The 17349-nt window shown below is 50.0% G+C and overlaps 2 protein-coding genes across 2 annotated transcripts; one reads left to right on the top strand and one right to left on the bottom strand.

Annotated features, from left to right (window-relative positions):
* Nucleotides 1-607: 607 nt before the first annotated feature.
* phb2b (prohibitin 2b) lies at nt 608-13990 on the bottom strand. Its single transcript, XM_088912628.1, has 10 exons — nt 13900-13990; nt 10984-11113; nt 10323-10404; nt 9451-9530; nt 7832-8016; nt 6387-6516; nt 5293-5396; nt 4166-4243; nt 2357-2433; nt 608-1663 (listed from the first exon to the last, which is right to left on the bottom strand). Exons 1-10 carry the CDS (start codon nt 13918-13920, stop codon nt 1636-1638), a joined length of 915 nt encoding a protein of 304 aa, XP_088768754.1. The 5' UTR covers nt 13921-13990; the 3' UTR covers nt 608-1635.
* A 1782-nt stretch (nt 13991-15772) lies between these two features.
* LOC148837186 (uncharacterized) lies at nt 15773-17034 on the top strand. The gene is made up of 4 exons (XM_088912858.1): nt 15773-16055; nt 16186-16379; nt 16473-16628; nt 16747-17034. Exons 1-4 carry the CDS (start codon nt 15773-15775, stop codon nt 17032-17034), a joined length of 921 nt encoding a protein of 306 aa, XP_088768984.1.
* The last annotated feature ends 315 nt before the right edge of the window (nt 17035-17349 follow it).

The raw sequence follows: 17349 nt of genomic DNA on the forward strand, positions 1-17349 counted from the left end.
ACGGAGGGCAGGAACAATGTGGAACAGAGGAGACTGAAAAGAGATTTGCTAAGTATAGCAGATCTGTAGGATTAGAGAGCAGGTCAATCCAGGGGACTATTTAATACCCCTTGGAGAAACATGGACACTAAGTCACAACTGGAAACCGAAAGGGAAATCATTTGAGACAGAGATCGAAAAACACCTCTTTACACCAAGAGATGAGGGAATCTGAAACTCCCCACTAGGCTTTGAACATTTTATAGAAACGGATATGCAAAAGTTTAGTTTCTCTTAGTTGCTTAACTACTAAATAAACGAGACAGGGGTGAACAGTCTCTTCTCAAAAGAACTGCTCATGTCCCCGTGTCCACACCCACCGCCATTTTTCACAATCTTTTTAATATTTTTCAAAAAAGCAAAGCAGTCTCCAGCTGAGACAAAAGCATGTTGTCAAAATCTTGGTTTCTACCACGTTTTTCACAAAGCAAAGCAGAGGACTGCATCATTTGGGAAAAAATATAATGGACATTGAAAGAGAACACAAAAACCAAGACGTGCTCTAGTAGGTTGGCAAAGAAATACAAACACTGAAACTTCCAAAATCTGAATAAAAATGCACACAAACTAAAATCTGAAATCATTTTTATTGTGCTGTCCATTTGAAACCACACTTGGCTATAAATTAGTTCAGCAACTGTGTTTCTGAATGGCCTCAGACAACAGGCCTGTATCAAAAGAGCACCTACTGCCGTGAAAAAAACTCTGCTCCATAACCAAGAGGAAATAAATCTGGAAGTTGTAAAAAAATGAAAGATGACATGAAGCTATGGAAACAGCCGTCACCATCCTGTATGAAACGTTCAGCCCAACCCCATGATGAAGCAAAATCCTGCTCCTTCCTTGGGGCTGGGCTGTGGTGTGTTTTCAGCGTGAAGCTTGTCTGCAGATCGCACCGCAGCTCGAGCCCCGGGCATCTCTCTTGGGGGGGGGGGGGGGAGACGCTCTTGGCTGAACAGACCTGGGGCTGAGCAGGCCTTCGTCAGGCAGGGCTCTCTGGGAGCAACAGCAGCACCTGCAGGCACGCTGGGATTGCGACGTCGGCGAGAGAGACCAGGGTGCACTCTGGACAGAGACGAGTAACGGCAAGCCAGCTGTGGGGGGGTCTCCGAGAGATGGGCGTGTGAGAGGGGCAGTTCCTCTCTCCCCCCACAGTGCTCAGGGCTGTGGCTGAGACATGCACAACATGAGCTGCAAAACAGGGTGGGCATGAAGCAGGAAATAGCTGACGATACCAAACTTTATTAAAAAAAAAAGGTCTCTTGATGATACAGGACAATTTGCACATCAGCAAAAAGCTGAGTCTTACACAAATCCTCTTTGCAAAAGGACTGAGGTTGATTTGACTTGGCTCCGGTGTACTAGGGTCATGATGAACAGAAAGAACAAAGCAGAAGAAACATAGCCTGTTGTGCATATGAGGATTCTTCCAATTTGCCTTTACCGTATCGGAAAAAAAACTCCCACTAGAAAACTAGGAGCTGGTAGAGTGACAAAGGGACAGACACGTGAGCTTTCACGCAGTCGACAAAGATTTACTGGTTCTTCACGGAAGTATCATACTAACGCATGGAATGCATGATGTTTCTGAACTGGTTACTTCTTCCCTGAGCCCAACGATAAACTGAAACAAAAGAAAAAATGACATATATAGAGAGATATATGAGGAAACACATTTAATGTAGTGCTGAAGGGGCTAGCATCCATCATCAAAGCAAATCCATTAAGATCTGGAATACGATCAACTGAATTCTAAGGCTATTCATCTAGGGAAACTAAAAGAGAAGCAGAATATTATGCAGCTTAAAAAGCAATTAACGCAACCCTTTGCATCGTCAGACTCATTCCTTATGCACAGCCAGGGAGAAAACTAAACGAGACTCATCCCATTAGCATCAAGCCATTAGGCATTGGCCAAACGTAGCCACAAGATGATCATCATCTTTGGTTGGCCTCAAAATCATAAAAGGTACAATACGTTGAGGTATGTTCACATGAATGAAGTGAAATAAAACACTGTATCACAATCTGTACTGGTCTATATAGGACTGAGCTTTTTTCACATGCAGCTCCTTCAGTTCATTTTTTATCGTGCAATAAAACCAAAAATAGTTACAAAACCTATTATACAGTGGATTCAAGTGGTAATGAGGCTATTTTCAGAGAAAAGGCCTTCTGGAGTTAAGCGAAATTACGTTTTTTTAACTCCCAGGAAATCTGAATTTAATTGCTGTAATTTCACACTACATGTCCTTGTCCCCTATACCTCTAACAGAGGGGAACTCGGCCGCAAACTTCTGAAGGGAGAGACACCTACTTGTTAAAGGAGTCATCCTGGAGGTTCAGCACCAAGCTGTCCGCACTCAGGTACACCTTGTTCTGCGACGCTGCCACCTGTGCAAGGAAGAGACAACTCTGTTTCTCACAGGTGCTCTATTTTCCAGGGCTCAGAAAGCACGCGTGAGCCTCGCTGACGCACGCCGCTGCAGAACTGAAGCGTCAGGAGCAGCAGAAAGCAGGAAGTCCTGGGACCCATGTTCAGAGACAGCAGCCGCAGCAGTCGACACTAGAACCCCCTTCCTCCGGGTCAGGCACAGGCTGCTCAGCTCGATACGGTACTGTGCACCGGATCAGAGGCAGAAAAGCCATTTCCGAACGAAGCAATTTCAAATGGGCCGGGGTGCCGCAAGAGCTCCCAGCACTGAAGAACAGAGTGATTGCTTGCACATGACAGAGGGCCTCCAGAGAGAAACACCCCCTACCCTGGCGGGCCATAGTGCTCTTTACAAAGGACTGTGCTTCCTGGTAAACGCAGTAGGCTCGGCTTTCAATCATCATTTCATTTTAAATGACACAATCTGTTCAAATAACGGAACTCCACCATTTTGGAAATAATCAAGAAATCTAGCTCTTTTTCCTCAGATGTGAAATGCCAGTTGTCTCTCTCTCTCACACACACACACACTTTAAATTGGAAACCTAAATAAAGCACTCCCCTGTAAAATGGAAAAAAAAGTTTTAAAAGTAGTGGGTCTACACAATGACACACATAGCCCGTGGCAGTGAAGCAACAGCAGCAGTGTGGAACTGAAGCAATTAATTAAAAAAGTCAATTAAATCTAATCAAATTTTTAACAGGCAGGGGGGATTCTTGTTCATCTTCGATATTGACTCCTAAGAGAAAGGACTGCTGCAAAGCTACAGGAAACATTCTCCATCTTTTTCTGTCAGCAAGGACAACTGGTGACGATGACACTAAGCGCAGTTGACCCTCGTATACGAAGAGCAGCAGACAGCTGTTCTGTGGAGCACCGTGCTTTGCACTATTAAAATGGACATACAATCATTAAATGTATGCAAATGCTTGGAAACAAATTAGCAGCGAGCCATCATATCAGACGTGCTGCTTGCAAAAGACCTGCAATCGAATAGAGTATGAACGCTTACACCTCAGGTTATCATAAGGGTGAGACCATCGCCCTTTGTTTCTAAGCAAATATTATAATTTTTTTGTGTTCGCAAAGGCAGTCTGCTATCCAGTGAGACATGGAGATCCTTTTCTGATGCCGTTTAAAAAAAAGCCTGACGACACCTGTCAGTGTCTCAAATACTCGATCAATCAGAGTGCGATCAGAACTTGATTTTTGCTGATAATTTACACGACTGCAGAATTCAAGAATGAAGACCCCTACTGCCCCCTACACCCCAGCATTCTCTCACGTGCCCACTGTCTCTAAACAAGGAAGAGCCCTGCACCTTTGGTAGACAAAAAACAAAACTGAGCCATGCTGAGCTGGAGCCGTGGCTTTTCGACAGCCACACCCGGCACCCCCACTGTCTGCTCTGCAGGAGGACAGACGCCCCGAACAAGGAATGCTTCACGCGAGGCCCTCTTCCCTAATTCCTGGTCACAAATCGGGCTAATGCCTTTATCCTAAGTGACTCACGGATGTGCCTCTGAGGTTTGACGTCCAAACATTGGTACTCAGTCGCCCAGTACTCTGGTTTTGCCAGAAGAGTCAGGCACTGAACTACTTCACTATCAGGTACAACAACACCCCCCCCCCCCCCACCCAGGACTCAAAACCATGGTCCTCAGGCCAGGAGTCCGGCCCCACCAGCGTACCGTCTTGGCGATGTTCTGAGCGGCTCGGATCCTCCGCAGCTTCAGGTATCCGGGGTTCTTGGTCACGGCCTCTCCCAGCTGGAACAGAGCAAGCAAAGAGACGTCAGCAGGTTGAACACAGCTGGCAGGGGGGGGGTCAGCAGGTTGAACAGAGCTGGCGGGGGGGGGGTCAGCAGGTTGAACAGAGCTGGCAGAAGGGGGGGTCAGCAGGTTGAACAGAGCTGGCAGAGGGGGCGTCGGCAGGTGGAGCAGAGCTGGCAGAGGGGGCGTCGGCAGGTGGAGCAGAGCTGGCACAGGGGGCGTCGGCAGGTGGAGCAGAGCTGGCACAGGGGGCGTCAGACCCCTTTCTCTTGGGCCCCCCAGCATCGCGAATTATGTTGCAAGATGCAGCTCACAGCCGTCTTCAGTAACTGTAACAAGAGTTTCTATTTCCTTTCCAAACAGTAAAAGCAAACTAACTTCTGTATTTGTAAAACATCTGGTTTGGCAGTTATCTACCACCAGGTTATTGGTGTTGCTCAAAAAGGATTCTAAGAAAACACTGTTTATGCAGTGTTAGTTAATCTGAGAAAGGCAATCTGTGATAAAATGCTAAAAGGGACATCAGGCGTGTCGTTGGTCAATGCATTCTAACTTGTTCAAAAGCACATAGCCAAAAAGACCCCAATAATTAATTCATTTTCAGAAAAGAACAATTATGTACTGTTCTGGTCACACATGTAGAACACGGGGTAAACTGTGTACTATGTACTATAGACATGCAGAGGCCCAGAAATCACCGCAAGCAGTATCATATGTGTTGACTGCCCTTTAAAAGTCTGCAAGCTGAGATTTAGTTGGTGCACTGCTGTCAACGTCCACTGCGACCACTGCCCAAGGTGGTTTATTTCCAAACAACAACACTCTTCCTTTCCCATCAGTACAAATTCCCCACTTACAAGACATGTGAAAAGCAGTGCTGTGGCATTGCCAATCAGATGGGACACCTGGGGTGCAAGTGTGGCTAAGCTGTGGCTGTAGTTGTGTTCAGTCACATGGAGCAGGCAGCGGCCCAGCTGAAGACTCATGGGTACTGAAAAGAGATGCGGGGCTGTGTGTGTGTGTGTTTGCATCTGGGAGGATGTTACCATTTTGGCGGCCTGAGCTTCTCCTTCAGCTTGGATGATCTTCTGTCTCTGATCCTGCTTGGCCTTCTCCACGTAGAACTGGGCCCTCTGGGCCTCCTGCTGGGCTGGAAAAGAAAAGGAAGCAGATTTTACATGTGGGGACCGGACCGACAGGCATGAACTCCGGGGTCTGGGGTCACGCCCTTCCGTAAACTCCAGCTTCACTGCAGCGCTCGCTCGCTGGAACTGGGAGGTCTGCAAGTCGTGCCTGTAACTACCTCTGCCTCCAGGGGCTTCTGAGCCATGTGGGATGGATGAGTGTACTTTACACGGTTAAGAAATCTTAACTGTACGTAAGAAATCTTTTTTAAAAAGTCTTTAAAAAAAGCCAGAGTGACCCATTACCGGGCACATAAAACACAATAAGGCGGCACTTGTGTACCAACCAAATACTGAGACAAAATAACTAAAAGGCTTTACTGGTCACAACAGCTCTGGCTAATGAAGGTCTGCCCTTCAAAGGACAGAAGCACGTCACTCTTGGAGTAAAGCCTCCAGTAACCTCTTTGACGTCAATGCGCACGGCGACCGCCAGCAACCTGGGAAGCCACTTCCCAGCACAGTGACTGAGAGTCGTCGCCCTCATCTGCCCAGGGTGATGGAGACACAAGCGCTTGGACTGAGCACCGGCTGATAAACGGAAGACAGTGGGTATGGGTAAAGGGTGAATTCTCCAGCTGGGGTAATTAGTGGACGTACCACTGGGGAGTGTACAAGGAACACCGATGTTCTCAATTTATATCAAGGGGTCTAGATCTGGGTCTAGTTAGTAAACCAGTCAAGCCTGCAGACGATATCCAGGTGGGAGAACAGGCAGACAACGCGGAGAGCAGCAGCAGCTAAAACCCAAAGAGACTACGATCCAATCTGAAGATGGGGCACACGGGCGGACTTTGACATTCACACCGACGCCGCATGCAGGCGCGCGCCGGCAGGCTGATACGCGTGGCAGCTCAAGGACCGCTCCGAAGCACTCATCCGCGCAGCCTGGAGAGGTGGCACCGCCTGCCCCGGGACGCCCGGATCATCCCGGAGACGGCAGAGTCGATACCTACCCACTTGCTTGGCCTCCACGGCGGCGGTGTACTCCCTGCTGAAGCTCAGCTCCGTGATGGCCACGTCGTCCAGGATGATGTTGAAGTCCTTGGCCCTCTCGAAGAGCTCGCGCCGGATCAGCAGGGACACCTGTCAGAGGACACCCGTGAGGACCCCGGGGACAGAAATGACCTCGCCGGCGCTCAGCTCTCGGCACGGGCCGCGGCTCAGCCAGCCAGCCTCAGAGGAGAGCTCGGCGCCGGATACAGAGCACTGGCGGGGGACAATCAGCACCCAGAACACATACGTGCGCAAGTACAGAAACCTGGGCCGTGCGAGACCGGATATGACAGGAGTCTGGCCGAGAGAGCCGCTGTTTCAGAACACGCCGGGAGGGTAAAGGACACAACACACCACTCCCCTCACACACACACCTAGTTCCTAACGTTTACAATGGCTGAAATACACGGCGGGGAAAGGCCCGAATCGCCCAACGTAGCTCCCGAGGCATAGCTTGCCCACTGAGCCTCTGCGTCTATTCTAAGACGCGGTCACTCGCCCTGACAGCGCAGACACGGCTGTTAACTGCTGGGGTACTGACACGACACCTCCCCCGGTGGGGACAGAGCCTGCTTTCAGGGTCCTGTTTCTATGGTGCTGCGTGCTTCTTCACTTCTCCTGGAGCCACGGAGCCACAGAGGCTGGGCGTCTGAAGAAAGCACATCCCACTTCGCACACTTGGGACTGACTGGATTCAAGTTGCACCAATTTAAAGACACATTTTACTGGAGTGATCCCCTAAAAAAATAACTGTCTCCGTTAGTTTCCAACAAAACGTTTGGTCTCCTTCATGGTGACCTGGCTGTAACCCCTTGCTCAAGAGTAACTACAGCACCTGCAACCCCTCCTAGGATTCAAACCTGCAAACCTTCTGGGACAAATCCACAGCCACACCATGACTGTCACATTCTGTTACTGAGAGACAACCTGTTTCTCTACTCTTCAACCCCTCCAGGACTCTTCTTCCCCCTCTCTGGGCACACTCCAGCTGGTCCAAAACAGACTCAACCCCCCTATTTCCTGCAAACACTCCGGTGAGAGACACACGAGTCTTCTTCAGTTAAGGCCACACTCACACCTGAAACGCCTCAATACAGCCCAAGCGTACTCCTACTTGGGGAGTTGTCGCCCCCTTGTGGTTCCTACTGGAACTTAAGGAGGCCAACCTGCAAAGTCAGTACAGTCTTGATCCACTGCACATTAAAAGAGAACCAGGAAACCCACTGGACACAGACTCCTTGGCTTGAAATCCTGGAGCCCAACACTGCTGTCCTAAAGTCTGATCTGGGTCCAACCCTTTCCAGTCAACCATAACAGACACAAACCGTGAGTCGCTGAAACGCCCTGCACACTGCCTGGACTCAGTCTCTGTCCCAGTGAAAGGGTTATAAAGAGGGAGGCTGACCTGTGCTCTCTGCGTGATGAGCTGCGAGGCGTTGAACTTGGCCACCACGCTCTTGAGAACCTCGTTGACGATGGAGGGCAGGACGCGCTCGTCGTAGTCCTTGCCCAGCTGCTGGTACAGAGCCGGGAGGTTCGAGGCCACAGGCCTGGACAGGACTCGCAGGGCAATGTTGACCATCTGCAGATCTTAGAAGAAAAGAGACACTTCGACACTTGAAACGCGGAGAAACACGGAGAATTTTAAGACTAAAAGGATTCTGCACACTCCCAACAAACTGCCACCGCACCTGGAAAAGCACTTCAAAGAGTGAAGGAATTTCCTTTGGGTTATTAAAAAAAACACATCTGTTATTCTTCCTCTACTGACACAGAAGACGTGTAACTTACAAGATCCAGAAAAAACACTCAAGACTGAATGCAGTGGTGCTGAATGGTTTATGATCTTGGCTTCTTGTTTCAAGGTGTTAAACCTGAACATCTAAGAGTAAATGCAGGGTCTCGCTGGCATGGAAGAGACTCTGTCCAAGGTGCTGAAGACTTTCAGCTCTTCCCCATTTTTCCCAGGCTGTACGAAATCCACAGGCCTTGTATTTGCTGCAGAAACTCCAGCTTTTAACACAACCCATGGCTTATTCTAACTGTCACAGCCTGTAACTACAGTCTACCAACTACAAGTTTTCTATTTACCTGCTATCATGTTGCAAAGTAATGCAGAAAGACGCGCTGAAACGGGAAAGTAACTGTCGCTCTTACAGTCTCTCAGCAGTGGGGGGACAGCGCACCTCATCACCAGCGGGCAGCTCTCCAGCCAGCTGCTATGGTTATAGTAACCACAGCAACAGGAAAGGAGGTGCCGTAAGTGTGCTCATGATGCCAAATAATATAGATTCTGATGTGTTAAAGCAGGGCAACACAAACAGCCCAGGAGCAAAGAAACCTCCAATGCTACATCAGAGATATTACAGATGAGAAAGCAGGAGTATTACATCCAGACTAACTGTTATACAGGCTGAAAAATTCCCCTCATCTACTAGAGTTATTCCTATTTTGGCTGACATTTATCCAGAGCCAACACAGAGCTGGAGTGATCCAGTAAAAAAAATAAGTGTCTCCCCTAGTTTCCAACAAAATGTTCGGTCTCCTTCATGGTGACCTGGCTGTAACCCCTTGCTCAAGAGTAACTACTGCACCTGCAACCCCTCCTAGGATTAGAACCCGCATCCCTCCTGGGACGAGTCCACAGCCACATCGTGACTGTGACATCCTGTGACTGACAGTGCATCTCTTCAGGGCCTATCTGCTGTTTCGCCCGTTGCTCTGTTGAACAACTGAACTGGATCCGTTCCACAGACAGGTACATACATGCAATCCACCTGTATTTTTATCTTTCACCACAGCTGTACCTCTCCTGAAAGGCATATACAGAAAAACATGTTTGCTCACAGCCTTACAACAGCGGGAGTGAAGAGCGGGTGACGTGTTTGGGTAATGCTTCCATCTCAAGGATGAAGGTTACGTTCTTCTTAAGCACAAACAGAAGTCTGGACCACCCAGCTGCCTTCAGAGCAGCTGTGAAGTTTTAGACCCGAGTGATCCTGCTGACAGGACATTCACAAGTACCTTTGCTTCCTGTTAGGGAAGAGATCTTCCGGGGTTTCGCCCTGATGTCATAAATGATTGGGTACTGGAACCATGGTATCCTGAAAAAAAACACAGGTAAAAGCTGAAAACCAAAACTGAATGTAATGTCACAGCTACAACAGACTAGGGAGAAGTAAAATTACAGCCAGGAATTTTAGGACCGTTAGTTTTGTGCTTCAACAAGGTTTTCTTGATCTCATGCCAGCGAACTGGCCTGCTTCTTTGCAAGCGCCTGGTATCCCAGCTCTTCTGTTGAGCTTGGATGCCAGATGGCCAACTGCAATAAAACCCTTAACCCACCACTCAAATAAAAGGGGCATTTAATTTACAGCACAGGGTTCTTCAAAATTCAAGAGGTCGAAGTTAAGGCAGTGAGTCCTGAGACGACAACACCAGGCCAACAAACTCTCAATGAGCAATACAGGCAGTCTGTCAACAGAGAAGCAGCAGCTCCACCTGCCTGGGGCTCTGTCACAGACCTACACATTTCCCTCTACAAATCCTGCTTCTGCAGGCAAGAGTGCAGCTCAACTGGCCTTCAAGCCATGACTGCATAATCACACCCAGTACATTTACTTTTCACACCCTTCCTGTGACATCACAGCCAAGGAAGGTCTGGGAAACGTCCATTCCTCTTCCCAAAAGTCCACCGTACGTGTGTACTGGCTGCAACTTTTAAAAACAAAATGCATTTCCTCTTCCCCCCCGTTTGCAAGCCTACACATGTAAAAAGCAGCACACCTCGTTTCCAACAAAGCGTGGCGTCTCCCCCACGAGCCTCTCCGAGCCCCGCTCTGCGGAGGCTGAATCAGAGTTTTCCGAGCCCCAGGCGTGACGGGGGTCAGTCTTACCTGAAATGCAGCCCCTCGGCCAGCACGGAGTCCTGCATCCCCCCGATTCTGTTGAAGATGATGGCTCTCTGCCCACCTTCAACTGGGAGCACACAGAACAAGCAGGTCAGGATCGCTCCGGCAGGAAGTGGGTCTCTGTGTCGCACACAGCAGCTAGAGGCGCTACTTGTTATGACTGTGTTACTATATGTTATGCAGTTTTAAACTATGAGAGAAGAGAGCACTCTAATTAGCCAAGGCCGTGTAGCTGTTGAGAGAAAGATTTCAGCCCAAGAGAGCAGGAGCGCTGCGTCTTCCTGTGTGGAAAAAATCCCGGAAGGGAAAAGAATTCTGGGATTGCAGGCAAACCAACACCACTGAGAAAGGGCAGGATCTGTTGAGCTCAGAGGAGGGGTCCTGGACTCCTCCTTCCCTCTTCGCTGCCTCCTTCAAAAATGAATATTTAAAAAAGGTTGAGAGAAGAAAATCAGGTGCCTCGCTTCCTTTTTGGACAATCAAATGCACAACAAGATCTTTTTCATGCGAGTCTCTTGACATTAAATCCGTCTTTCTATATTCCTACAGTGTTTCCTGTTTGCCAGCCCCATCCCCAGCCATCAGAGCTGACAGGCTTGCAGACAGCTGGCCAGGAGCCCCGGTGCTCTCGCTGGCGAACCCGTACCTGTGTATGTGGCCTCTTTGATCCCGTAGGCCAGGGCCCCGGCTCCCAGCAGCAGCTTGAGGCCCATGCCGGCTCCCCTGGAGCCCGAGGACATGCGGCTGGCCATGTCCCTGAGCTGCTGCACAAACCTCTGCGGGGCAAAGAGAGCACAGGCTTAGCCAGCACGCCTGTCTGGCGTCCTACTGCCAGGGGTGGGAGGGGTCTGACGCCAGGGGGGGAGGGAAGTAAAGTCTGACGCCAGGGGGGGAGGGAAGTAAAGTCTGACGCCAGGGGGGGAGGGGGGTCAACTCCATCCCTGATGGTCTCTTGTCAGGTCCGTGTGGGAATACAGAGCCGTTTCTGCTTTTACACATCACACTGCACCCTTCTGAAAACAGACCACCAGCCTTTTATTGGATTCAGTTAAAAACTACCACTGCTAAGATGCTGCACTTCATTTCTAGGGACAAGGTACAGTCGCGGCCAAAAACATCGGCACCCTTGCACTTTTTGCAAATAACTCACAATTTTCTCTAAAAATAAGTTGCAGCTGACCAAAGAATGTGGTCTCCACAGTTCTTTATTTCACAGTTACTATTGCAGAACCATTGTTTTTGATTCAGAACTTAATCTATCCTTTTAAATCAGAAAAGAAGAAGAAATGGCATTGCACTGACAAAATTATTGACGGCCCAGACTCAATATGTAGTAGCACAGGCTTTGGTCACAACAACTGCAATCAAGCACCTTCTATGGCCATCGACGAGCCTCCTGCACCTCTGGACTGCCAGTCTGGCCCACTCTTCTTGTGCCACCTGCTCCCGGTCTCCCAGGTGTGAAGGGCGCCCTCTCCCAGCTGCTGTTGTCAGATCTCTACACAGGTTTTCAATGGGATTTAGATCTGGACTCATTGCTGGTCCCTTCACAACGTTTTGTCTTGACCCTTTCCCCTGTGTTTGGTGTCTTCGTTGTGCTGGAAGACCTATGACCTTCGACGGAGACCCAGCTTTCTGACTCTGGGTATGACATTGAGCTCCAGAATGCCTCGGTGTTCTCCTGATCTCAAGATGCCTTGCACACGCTCAAGGCACCCAGTGCCAGTGGCAGCAAAGCGACCCCAAAACATCACTGAACCTCCTCCATGTTTCACTGTAGGGAAGGTGTTCTTTTCTTTGAAGGCTTCGTTTAGTTTTCTGTAAACAGAGAGGCGGTGTGCTTGACCAAAAAGCTCTAATTCGGTCTCATCTGTCCACAGGACATTCTCCCAGGAGGATTTTGGCATGCACAGGTGTATTTTGGCATATTGCAGTCGGGCTTTCTGATGTCTCTCTCTCAGCAGGGGGGTCCTCCTGGGTCACCGAGCTGGCGATGGACGGTGCGCGTCGAGACTGTCGCACCTCGGGTCTGAAGGTCAGCTTGAATCTGTGTGGCAGCTGATCGAGCTGCTTTCTCCACCATTCGAACAATCCTTCGCTACAATCTTCGATCAAAAGTTTTCTCTTGCTGCCTTCAACTTCTTGATAACATTACGTACGGTGGAAACGGGAACATCAAGATCTCTGGAGCCGGACTTGTAGCCTTGAGATTGTCCATGCTACAAGAGAATTTCTTTGATCCATGCTCATTGTGGTCCTTTTCTCCATTCTGACTGGCTGAATTAGTGATTTTTATATTGCAGGCTCCTGCAAATCACCACAGGTGGGTTCAATTCCAAAGTAAAGGAGAATCACCAGCTTGAAATCGAATTATTTCTGACTGCTTGCAGAAGGTGCCAATAATACTGTCCGGGTCATTTTAGAATTTCTTGTGGAATAAGCTTAGTACATTATTCAGCTTTTTTTTTTGTTTCACTGCAAACCAAAGCCATACAATTTATAAGAAATACATTTTTAATTTCAGCATTTGTCCGGAAGAAGTGTCGCATTATTTGAAAACAAATGTGCACGGGTGCCCATATTTGCGGCCACGACAAATATTTATTGCAAGACGGTTATTGGCGGTTTAGTGCGAGACCCGGAGGAGCCAGCCTGGTTACACAGAGCCGTGCGCGTCCCGAACCGGCTCCTCCTGGGTTTGAAGGGAAAACACAAGTTGGGAAATCCGGTGCTTTCAGATACCGCGCAAGTTTCATCGCAAGAATACCATTCGCTCCAGGAATTCGCTCAGGTTATGAAACTCAGTGGTTGAGGTGTCGCTGTGGGCGAGCGCTCCCCCTAGTGGCTGCACCGGGCATCGCCGCGCTGACTTCTTAGGACAAGGCTGGACTCCATACTTACTGGATCTAGAACATTCCTTGTCTTGTGGCCACAGCGGTACGTTAATAACCAACACGTTTACACCAGGTTCCTTAAGGACACACGGATAAGTCAAAGGCAGAGGAAGTCTTAAGGGTGTAATTACAGGCGGCGTGATGCAATGTCACTGACCCCCACAGACTCCAGCGAGACGCGCCGTACTGCACCGGTTGCTACAGCGCCTAGCTCTTCAGATCACGTATCTGTTCATCTTAATGCTACACACTATCTTCGAAAAATAAAACAATCCAGTCCTCTACATATCGTACGCGGCCAAGATCCGCTGTCTCTTGTGACCAACAATATGAAGTCTAGCATGGCCTCGTTAGTCCAGGCACAAAAAGCAATCCCTCTACAACATTTACAGCAGTATTACTTTATTCTGCAATTCCACGCATAGACTTAAAGCTCGGGGAACACTCATCTTGAATTATTTGGTAGGTTTATTCTGGGAAAACAAAACCATATTCATGTTAATCAGAAAAAAAGATGAAACCTCAAGACAAAATGACATCAAACCGCGCTTGGCGCCACGCTTTTTGCGAAAACAAGAATGTAACTATCTTACGGAAAAGCACTAACTCCACGGCAATGTTTTTTAATCGGCAATGTTTCCAAATACGTGTGTAATATCCATACTCACACTGGGCTCCTTATTCGCCATGCTGCCTGCTTCTGTGCTGCGCTCGCCTCGCTGCAAGGTCAACTCACTGCACTTCCGGCTCCCCAAGAATGGCCTTCTGGGAAATGTAGTTCACCACAGAAGACACGTGATGGCGTTATTTTTCTTCCATCGTACTCGCGAACGAAGTTATTTTCAGTAATCCGCACAAACCAAAACGTAATTCCATTCAGATGACCCGTGTTACTTCCATAGACTAGTTTACTGTAGCTAATATAAGCTTAACTATGATTTATATAACTTTTCAAAAATTGTGTGAATAATAATAATAATAATTGCTTACACTTATATAGTGCTCTTCTGGACACTCCACTCAAAGCGCTTTACAGGTAATGGGGATCCCCTCCACCACCACCAATGTGCAGCCCCACCTGGATGATGTTTGTCCACTGAAACCACCCCAAAAAAATAAGGAAAATAAGGCCTAATAGAGGTTTGAACACACTTAAAACCAGACTAGATTCCTTTGATAGTTTGTTGCTTATTGATCCAAAGATCGCAGCTTGTTCCACTCTCCCGCCACGCTTTGTGTAAAGAGCTGCCTCCTGTTCTCGGATTTAAATGCGCTTCTCCGTAGTTTCCCCTGGTTCGTGCGGACTCCTGGACCCACGGTGACACAGGGACGGCGGAGGATGCTCCTGCACTTTGAATTCGGTCGGAACCGATTTTGTAAAGCCTTTTGCCCCGTTTTCATGACAAGACCTGCTGCTGGGAATCTGGCGGTGAGCGTGAAGGTGAAACGCTGTGTTTCTCGCAGCAAACTCTCGACGCTTTGGAAGCTTCCAGCAAGCGGCGGAACTGACTCTCCCACATTTTGTCTTATAAACGTCGGCATCTGTTATCTAGAGGACCCGGGGGTCTCTGGGCTGTAAGCAATGTTAAAGATTGGTGCCGCTGGTCGTAGCTTCCAAAACGACCCCCCCAGTGTTTCTGGGGCGCGGCCCCCAGTTTATTTCTCACGTTTGCTTCTTAAAGAACTGAGACCTGCTGGAGCCAAACCAACAGCTCTTCTTCCCCTCAGGTTTCACTGAACGTTGAATAATACAAGACGGGGTATTTCAGGGTATGCCTTTTCCAGTTCTCATATACTGTATATATTGAGCGAAACGAGAAACTTTTGTTTTTTGTTTAAGCGGCGAAAACATATCATAAAACACATCACTCTGGAGTTCAGCCCATACAGTTGTATTTACAGCGTCTTGAGAGAGACCCGCAGAGACCCGCACTGCCCTGCGGCCCGTGTGAGCTCTCTCCGACCCTCACTGGCCTCTCTGCCACAGCAGCACGCAGGCGGCAGAGCTTCTCAGCGCCCCGGTGCTCTGAAAATGACCCCGATGTTACGCAGATCGGTAAACAGATGAGTTGACAAACGTAACGCTATATTCAACTAACTTTGAATGCCTCAGGACACAGTTCATTGATTTGCACATTAAATGCTTAAAAACGACTGCGCTAGATGAATGGGACTTAATAAAACTAATCAAATTTCATATTTTGATTTAATACAAACAGAAATACACAATCAGAAGCCAGTTTAGTCAGTTTCGCGTTTTTTGCCTTATAAAACGGCTAAGCTAATTAGTATTTCCCTATCCCAGAATGCATAGCGACAGCGCGCGGAAGCCGCGATGACATCACAATCCCTTAGTGACGTGCTGGATTGCATCACTTTACGGCTTAGCAACGGGAAGACATCACAATTTTCTTATACAGGATGTCACATAGACCCTGCCAACTCACCAGTCCCGGGGTATAAAAAGGGGCTCCTGTAGAAACTGGTTGCAGTTGATCGCACTCTGATTCGTGAATACAATTTGTGTGCTGTCTTCTGCCTATGGGTCAAAGACACAGTGACCCAGGCAAGCCTCTGGCTGCCACCCCACTGGACTGCCCCCCCCCGAGTGAGCCCAGGTTCGCCAGGGGGAGGAAGAAGAGGTTCCCCAGGAGAGGAGCCAAGGAGAAGGAGGAGGGAGATTTCCCTCTGTTCCTCCTGAACCTGATGACGGTGTTTGTCTGTTGCGGAGGTGTCTCTCCCATAAAGAAGCCCAAATCCCGCCCCTGCAAGGACGACACCTCGGCCACAGCGCCCCCCACTCCTGCCACCCCCACTTCGACCGGTAAGGAGGTTCTCCTATTAGCCTAAAAACTCTTAGCCCCTGTCTTGTGCTCCTCCAAGGCTCCTGGCTACACCAGAGCCTTCCTCTGTCCCCCGTGTCAGTGACATTCTGCTCTCGAACTGAATTCCAGACCCTGACGCAGAGTCACCCCCCAGCGCCCTCCCAGTGCCCGGGTCCCCCGAGGAAGATGGGGGTGACGGGACGGAGGAAGAGGAAGTGATGGGGGTTCGGCCCGGCGAATCCCGGGACCGGACCGAGGACGCCGGCCCAGAGCCCGTCGGGGGTCCGAGAGCGGTGAGTCGCTCACTCCTGACTCCTGAAAAAGCAGGGTCCGAGCCTGGATGCGATCCCGGTCTGCCCCGGGACGAGTCCGACCCCACGCTCCTCAACTCCTCTGTCCTGTCTCTGAAATCACAGCCCGACGAGTCTCCCCCGGAGCCGCTGCCTGCGGACGACAGACCCCCAGGGGCCCCACAATCGGTGGGCACCCAGGCCAAGGGGAGACGGACCAGACCGGAGACGGCGCCGGCCCGTGTTGGTGACCCCGCCCCGGCGCCAGGACCCTCTGCCAAAGTAAACCCCCTTCGGATCCTCTCCTGGGTCTAACAGTGAATAACCTCCCAGCTCCTCCTGCGCACGGCCGTATTCCCAATCCCGACCCGTCTCTCCTGGCCTTCCCTGTCTTTCCCAGGAATCCCAGCCGTTCCTGCGCCGCTCCAGCTCCAGCAGCCCGGTCACCATGTTCAGATCCTTCGCCTTCGACTGGCAGCCCCCCGGCGTCCCCTCGCTGCCGCTGGGCTGGGAGGAAGACGAGCAGGAGGAGGAGCAGGGGGCAGCGGTCCGGACCGGCGAGCCGGAGCCGGACTCCGAGGACGCCAGCGTCTCCGAGGGGGCGGAATCTGCCCCTGCCGAACCCGGGGCCGGAAGTGCCGGGACCGGCTCCGAGGCCCCGGGCCTGGAAGGGGAGAGCGAGCTGTGAGCGCAGGGAGAGCACCCCCTAGAGGCTGCCACAGGAAGCACATGAAAATAAACATTTATTTCTGCACAAACTGTGAACGCGTAGTCCCTGCTTGGCTCTGGCTGCTGACACAGCTCTCTCACATGCGCGCAGGTTCGCTCACAAGGCCACAGTCTGCGCTCCAGACTTTATAAGTGGCCTCTCGCTCTCAGAGACCGGTCTGAAGGTGGGGTCCATTCAGCCCAGCTGCTCTGTCACCCTGCAGCTCCCAGCTGGCAGCCCACTGCAGTCCAGCAGTGTGAGCCTGGCCACTACCTGGATGGGAGACTCCTGGGA

The sequence above is a fragment of the Atractosteus spatula genome, chromosome 4, assembly GCF_055471065.1.
Source record: "Atractosteus spatula isolate fAtrSpa1 chromosome 4, fAtrSpa1.hap1, whole genome shotgun sequence".
Lineage (NCBI taxonomy): Eukaryota > Metazoa > Chordata > Actinopteri > Semionotiformes > Lepisosteidae > Atractosteus > Atractosteus spatula.

Excerpts from the sequence above, each read along its gene's own strand:
- phb2b (XM_088912628.1), bottom strand. The coding sequence starts at position 13,920 with ATGGCGAATAAGGAGCCCAGT. Across the intron at positions 5,397-6,386 it reads CGTGGAGGCCAAGCAAGTGG|CCCAGCAGGAGGCCCAGAGG; the intron begins GTAGGTATCGAC and ends TTTCTTTTCCAG. Across the intron at positions 2,434-4,165 it reads CTCAGAACATCGCCAAGACG|GTGGCAGCGTCGCAGAACAA; the intron begins GTACGCTGGTGG and ends TTCCTTGCACAG.
- LOC148837186 (XM_088912858.1), top strand. The coding sequence starts at position 15,773 with ATGGGTCAAAGACACAGTGACCCAGGCAAGCCTCTGGCTGCCACCCCA. Across the intron at positions 16,056-16,185 it reads TGCCACCCCCACTTCGACCG|ACCCTGACGCAGAGTCACCC; the intron begins GTAAGGAGGTTC and ends ACTGAATTCCAG. Across the intron at positions 16,380-16,472 it reads CACTCCTGACTCCTGAAAAA|CCCGACGAGTCTCCCCCGGA; the intron begins GCAGGGTCCGAG and ends CTGAAATCACAG.